This window comes from Papaver somniferum, chromosome 4, assembly GCF_003573695.1.
Source record: "Papaver somniferum cultivar HN1 chromosome 4, ASM357369v1, whole genome shotgun sequence".
In the NCBI taxonomy this organism is placed as follows: Eukaryota; Viridiplantae; Streptophyta; class Magnoliopsida; order Ranunculales; family Papaveraceae; genus Papaver; species Papaver somniferum.
Window position 1 is genome coordinate 130,499,699 of NC_039361.1, and position 7,012 is coordinate 130,506,710.

General features: G+C 37.6%; 1 protein-coding gene across 3 annotated transcripts; it reads left to right on the forward strand.

Moving 5' to 3' along the window:
- The first annotated feature begins 1,430 nt into the window (after positions 1–1,430).
- On the forward strand, positions 1,431–4,433 carry LOC113276570 (O-fucosyltransferase 37-like). Of its 3 annotated transcripts, none has more exons than XM_026526192.1 (6): positions 1,431–2,272; positions 2,568–2,736; positions 2,841–2,930; positions 3,037–3,320; positions 3,439–3,697; positions 3,795–4,433. In XM_026526192.1, exons 1-6 carry the CDS (start codon positions 1,569–1,571, stop codon positions 3,924–3,926), a joined length of 1,638 nt encoding a protein of 545 aa, XP_026381977.1. In that variant the 5' UTR covers positions 1,431–1,568; the 3' UTR covers positions 3,927–4,433. The 3 variants fall into 3 exon arrangements, with proteins under 3 accessions (XP_026381977.1, XP_026381976.1, XP_026381978.1); XM_026526191.1 differs by having other exon boundaries at positions 3,856–4,433; XM_026526193.1 differs by having other exon boundaries at positions 3,772–3,863.
- Positions 4,434–7,012: the final 2,579 nt, after the last annotated feature.

Genomic DNA, 7,012 nt, shown 5'->3' on the forward strand with positions numbered 1-7,012 from the left:
CTGTAAGGTTGGAAACTGCGTAAAATGGTACCACATACACAAAATTTTTTAACTAACTTTGGATAATGGGGGTCACGGGTGATACATTTGCTTATCCTAACAAATACCGCATGCACAGTTCCACCGGCATCACTCATATTATCTAACATTTTAACTTTAGCGTTGTTTTTGTACATGGTATAGATGAGGAGTTTAGAAGGGTAAAGTTGAAGATATTGTAAAATCCAATGATGCCAATGACACGAAGAAAGGTGCTCATGTGAAGGAGATGGTGAAGTGCTTTTTTTTATCTTACTGGAGTGTCTTCAAAGTGTGTGAAAAAATAAGTTTCCGTTGATAATATAACGTGTACCCTCACAGAAAAGTAAGAGTTTTGCATTAATATGTTACTGTTAAACAACTACATACATTTATACGCAACTACATTATCATTGTTTCTACTCGCAACATATTGACTTATGTTGATGAGACATCATAATTTTTTTTTATGTTAGTGTATTAAATTTATGAATGGTTCTGTACGTTTGTGTTGAACAGATCTTTACGAATTTTTGATTTCCTTTAGTAATACAATAGAAAGCGATTTTTGATTTTTGTGGCATGAGTTACTCTTAATATCATTAACCAAGCTTAAAACTTATAACCACATCAAGGGAATGCTACATGTTGTTTACCACATCAAAATCATGTGATAACAAAACCAAAAATGCATCGGGACGGGGCGAGGCGAATCCGAGCCACACCAAATCAAAAAATTCTAAGCGACGGGGCGAGGCGAAGACGAGCCACACCTAATGAAAAATGCATCACAATGCGGCGGGGAAAAGCGCGCGGCATCAAATCAAAAATGCATCGGGATGGGCGAAGTAAAGCCAAGTCACACCAAATCAAAAATGCACGTAGGGGCGAGGCGAAGCTACATCACACCAAATCAAAATAGAATCAAAATCTTGTTTCTTTTTGATTTATGTATAAAGAATATTATTATCAGAAATTAGTCGGAAGCCTAACAAGCTAAGCTCCAACAGCGTACTACTACATTAGTGGAACATGTTGACCTCTATCTTTGGGGAGCAAACTAACTCTACCTTGCGTTATCGGGGACTCAGACATGGGACTTCTTGGAACACATGAAACCTTTGAGGAACGGGGATGAACAGTTGAGCTAGCTACCCATTTTGTTTTATTATTATTTTTATATTTTTTGATACACACAAGCCGGACCAGACCCATACCTAAACCCAGTCAATAGAACTAGCCACACTGTCACACCCAATCGGCCGTAACCCAAGTATACAACTACACCATAACAAACCTTTACAGATTACATACAACTATACAGCCCGTCAGGGGTTCAATTACTAATTACTAATCAATCACCCTAGTTTACTCCAAGAAACGAAGTAATTAGACCGGTCCGGTATTCCGGATATACTTTTGAGTTTTATCAAAGTAAGGCTAGTTTCGACTTCAAAATCTCAGAAACCTCAGTAAATCAATTTCACAGGAAAATAAAACCTCATTTTTAAAGAATTGAAAGAAGAAGAAGAGTTAGTTGCAGAACTTTAATGGCGAAATCAAAGAACAACATCAAGAAATCAATAATCACTATAAACCCTTTTCATTACATTCATTCTTTATCAAAATCATCAACAAATTCATCACCAAAATCACTTATTTTTACACCAAGAAAGGTTTCATCAGCATCAAGAAATCATCAAAGTCTCTGTTCCTTGTCAAATCTTTACCTCTATTTTCTCTTCGCTCTCACATTCTTTACCCTTTTTGAAGCATCAAATGTTACGAGTTTCAAACCCATTACTGATCATTACTCAATACCACTCCCATGTTCTTCTTCTTCTTCTACTTCTTCTTCTCCTTACTCAATATCATTCTCTTCTTCTCGTTCAACACTAATGGTTTCCTCGAATGAGAAAAATGAAGACAATACAGTGAGATTATCTAGTAGTGTAGTGGTACCATTACCAGCTCATGGAGTTCCTTCTAATAGTAATGTAACAGAAGAAGAAAGAGAGTTTTGGAAACAACCTAATGGCGGTGGTTATAAACCATGTTTGGAGTTTAGTATTGATTACCGAAGATTATCGAAAGATATTGTCAAGGAGAAGACAAGGTTTTTAGTTGTTGTTGCTTCTGGTGGATTAAATCAACAGAGAAATCAAATTGTTGATGCTGTTGTTCTTGCAAGAATTCTTAAAGCTTCATTGGTTATACCCATTCTGAAAGTCAATTTGATCTGGGGTGATGAAAGGTACGATCTCTTTCTCTTTTCTTGATGATTTCTTTTGGGTGTGTGTGGGTGGGGGGCAAATGCCGCAATGAGTTCTTGTAGATGCTGTGTCCAGATACACAATTAGACCTGCTAAGGTCCTCTCTGCAGAGAATCATGGCCATAGGCAAATACTTTCGGTTTCAAAAGAACGCATTTTCTTGTTCTCGATTGGATTTTGTATTTCTGATAATTTGTTTACATGGGTTTCTTTGATTTTCGAAAACTATTCTATTCCATTTGTTAATAAACATTGTAATGTATGATGTGTATTCAGTGAATTTTCGGATATTTTTGATGTTGAGCATTTCAAGAGAACATTACAAGCTGATGTTCGAGTAGTATCATCACTGCCGTCGACGCATATCATTGCAAGACAGCTTCCTGAAGCTAAAATTCCCCACGGTGTTTCTCCCTTTTGGATTCGCAGTAGATTCTTTAAACAAGTAAGAGTGGAAAATGTTTTGCTGCTGGCAGTAGAGTGTCTAGATTATCTGACTTGCATATCGAATTTGTGCTAATAGTTTTTAATTTTTTGTATTGTGCATAGCTAAATGAAGAAGGGGTTCTTGTTTTGAAAGGGTTAGATTCTAAACTCTCGAAGAATCTCCTTCCAGACCTTCAGAAGCTTCGCTGTAAGGTGATTATTCTTCTTACAAAAACGCTAACCTTCACCACTCTTGGACTTGTTTGCAAAATTAGTACAGTTTCAGAGATTTAAACAATTAATGAATTTTCCAAAACAGGTAGCATTCCACGCTCTGAAATTTGCAGCTCCAATTCTGGAACTTGGCAACAGGCTTGCAAGGAGAATGTGGATAGAAGGACCTTATGTTGCAGTACATCTTCGGTTAGAGAAAGATGTGTGGATCAGAACAGGATGCCGTACTGGTTTAGGATCAAAATTTGATGACATTATTGTCAAGGAGAGGGAGTCTCGGCCAGAGTTTCTTACTGGAAGGCTGAATATAAGTGCAACTCAAAGAAGACTTGCTGGTCTTTGTCCACTCAATGCCCACGAAGTTGCAAGGTATGTTTGTTATTGATATTTTTAGGACTTACGGTTTTCTCACAGGATTTCATGTTTACCATCGATCGTTGGCACTTGGACCTCTGACATCAGTTGTTATTTTGCTGGTCTTTTGCAGACTCTTAAAGGGCTTAGGTGCACCAAGGAGTGCGTTAGTGTATTCTGCAGGAGGTGAGCCATTCGGCGGTAAACTAGCTTTGAAGCCTCTTACTACAGAATTCCCAAATTTGATGACAAAGGAGATGTTGGCGCGAGAAGGGGAGTTATCACCATTCATGAACAGGTCATCAGCTCTCGCTGCCATTGACTACATTGTATCGTTGAGCAGCGACGTCTTCTTGGCTTCCCATGGTGGAAACATGGGTAGCGCGATGCAGGTACATAACTCAGCTGGATGCAATTCAGTCTAGTGCTCATTAACGCTAGAATATTACTAAGCTTTTATATATAGTTGAATCTGATTGCTGTACGCAGAACAACTGGTTCACTCATCCAGGGGATCTGAATTTTTTGTTTTCGCTCGTTGATGGATTAGGGTCACCGTGCCTATGTCGGGCACAGGAAGTACGTCAAGCCAAACAAGCGAAAGATGATCCCTTACTTTGACCAGGAAACTTCCATACCCAATAGCTATGAGGAGTTTAGTGGCATTATGAGATATCTTCACAAGGGATTACAAGGGCAGCCACTGTCAAGGAACAACAAGAGAGGCCGTGATGTGATTGCTTATCCAGTTCCAGAATGTATGTGCAGACGCTAACTGATCCGTGATAGTGAACCCACTGAATATAATTTCCGTCCCGCTGTAATATTGTGGTGAGATTGTGCATTGGTGTATATATGCTGCATATATTGTTGTTTGGGTCTAGTTGCTCATTTCTTCATGAGGCATTATTCTGTAAATTCTTCTATAATGCATGTAAACATCATATAAAAACGCTCCAGAGTTTTCATATTCGCGGGAATCAATTGGGTGTCGGAATAAAATGTACGAACAGTTTTGCCATTATCGTTGTATTTTAAATGCTGATGAGTTTGGGGTTCAAGTCAAATGCCCCAACGACTTCACCACTTTGTACAAGACTCTACAGAAATCACATTTGTTGCGAATATGGGATTTCAAAATGTTATATGAGTATTATGTTGAAGATGTAATTCATACGTGTATGAGCAGCTAATATCACCTTTTAAGCATGAATATCCACATGATGTGGTTGCAATTCTCATGTAGTGTCAGTCAGTCAAGGAACCATCTTGATATTAAGTTTTTACTTCAAAGTTTAGAGTATTTTAAGTGTCAGTCAGTCAACAGACTTAAGAACAAAGTTGCTGACAAAATTGCAAAAAAAGGCGAGGATTAATGCCATTGATTTTAAGTATACAGTTCACTTCCCACAAGACATTCTTGACTGGGCAAGTGCAGATATTATAAATTGTAATCAAACCTCTTAATCAATAATACTTTCTTTTGAATAAAAAAAGAAAAAAAATCTCTTGTAGTGTTTGAAGGGGAAAGCCGATAATATAAAAGCGTTAGATTTTGGAACGGACGGAATGGTCTCTTGTATGCTTGGGGCAGCTCCTATGAAATTGGCAATTTTGCTTCCACTATGGGATGAGCAAATAACAAAAATGGATGAACAAATGGCCAATTTTACTGGTTTATTCATTGGAGATGAACAAGTGACACGACCCCGTGATCAAATTCTGAGTGCAAATCATCAACTATAATGTTTTATTTACAAGCTTATGTTTTAATTACTGGGTGATCGCGTCTCTTGTATGACCGCTCGGATAAAGATTAAACGTCCACGGCTCAAGAATAACCGCTCACTAATATTCTGCTATCATTTTGGTTGGATAACGAATATTACATGAAACTGGTTGGAAGCCTAGCAAGCTAAGCTCCAACGGCGTACTACCACATTAATGGAATAGATTGCCATGCTAGCCTACCAGCGAGTCTAATGAGGAACCAGCCAAGGAAACCGAAGCGTGTAGGGGAGTTGATTATATTGTGTTACTGGGGACTCGAATCTGGGACCTCCTAGAACACATCAACCTTTCAGAAACGGGGATGACCAGTTGAGCTAGCTATCCATTTTTTGTAAATATTGTTTTACCATGAGAAATCATATTTACTCATTTTGATCGGATTTTTCCATAGTGGAAAATCATATATATGTATCCACGTGGTTGGGCACATATTTTCTTTTACCCGTTACAATTGGAACTGCTCATACGGATTTTTCCACAGTGGAAAATCAGATATATATCTATCCACGTGGTTGGGCATATATTTTCTTTTACCCGTTACAATTGGAACTGCTCATACGGCCTAATACTTTCTCATTTGGTCTTGAGATCCGAAGATACGATTGATATGCTTTTATTAATAAATCTTGATATCCAAAGATCTAATTGATATGTTATAGATACTCTCTGGGAGAGTTGTATAATCTTTTTGAACCCATTATGTTTAGATACTTTCACATATATGGGGAGGGCAAGGATGTTGCGAATTTGTTGGCTAATTAGGGAGCCAAGAATGGTTATTAATGGTGGGATCAACCACATAATTTTATTCGGTCTACTATTGGTATTGATAGAACCTAGCTACATATTTACAGATTCAGATAGATATGTCTTGATTTATTTTCTTGTGCTCTCTTCTTTTATCGTTTCGAGGTCTGGTCTAGCCCCTCGTTCAGTTTTTCATCTTTTTCAATAAATTTTCCTTGCGAGCTTTGTCAGAAAAAAAAAAGAAAAAAATTGTACACTTTCTTAATAAATCTTGATAACCAAAAACCTATAATTGAGATGCTTTTTTTTTATGCAAAGAAAGAACTTATCATTAATCAGGCGAACCTCTAACAATATTTACATCCTCCGGAATTGCACTAACAATAAAGCTTAGAGGATGATTAATCCAATAGTTTGAAACTTTAGATACTCTTGAATGCCTTGCTAATTTATCCTCGGGCTTATTACATTCTCTCTTAATGAACTTACATGTCTAGAAAGGATGACTTTTTATTCTAGTAATGATATTTAATATTAATGGTTGGTTTTCCCAAGATGCAATCTTGTAATCCTTATTAACTGCATTTTCCACTAGCCTTGCATTGATTTCAAAACAGATGGATCGCATCCCTAGTTTCTCTGCCAAAATCAAAGCGTATAGTAAACCTTCGCACTCAGCCTCCTCCGTACTCAGGTTTTCATCTGCATGCCTACATATCCCTTGTATGAAGTCTCCTGCAAAATTACGCATGATTAGTCCATGTCCAGTTTGAGTATAACCATCATATCTTTTAAAAGACGCATCATAGCAGATAGAAAAGGAAGGAGATACATGAGGTATCCATCTTATCTGAGTCATTGTATTTGTGATACTACTTATAACTACCTGGCCATGAGTAACCATCGTGCTACCAGTTGAAAAGTTTAAGTCTTGGACCAATTTAATAACCACCACCGGATTTGGTTTTATATTCTCAAAATGTGCAGTTGCATCTTGCCTTCCAGATTTCCCAGATAGTATTAGCCATCTTCAGAGTCCAATATTCATTAAACTGGCACATATCATTGTCAAACCAACGTTTGATCCAGTCGTGCAATGAGATATTAATATCTTGCATACTTCTTCTAGCCCCTGGAACTGAGAACCAAACTGCTCTTGAGAAAGTACG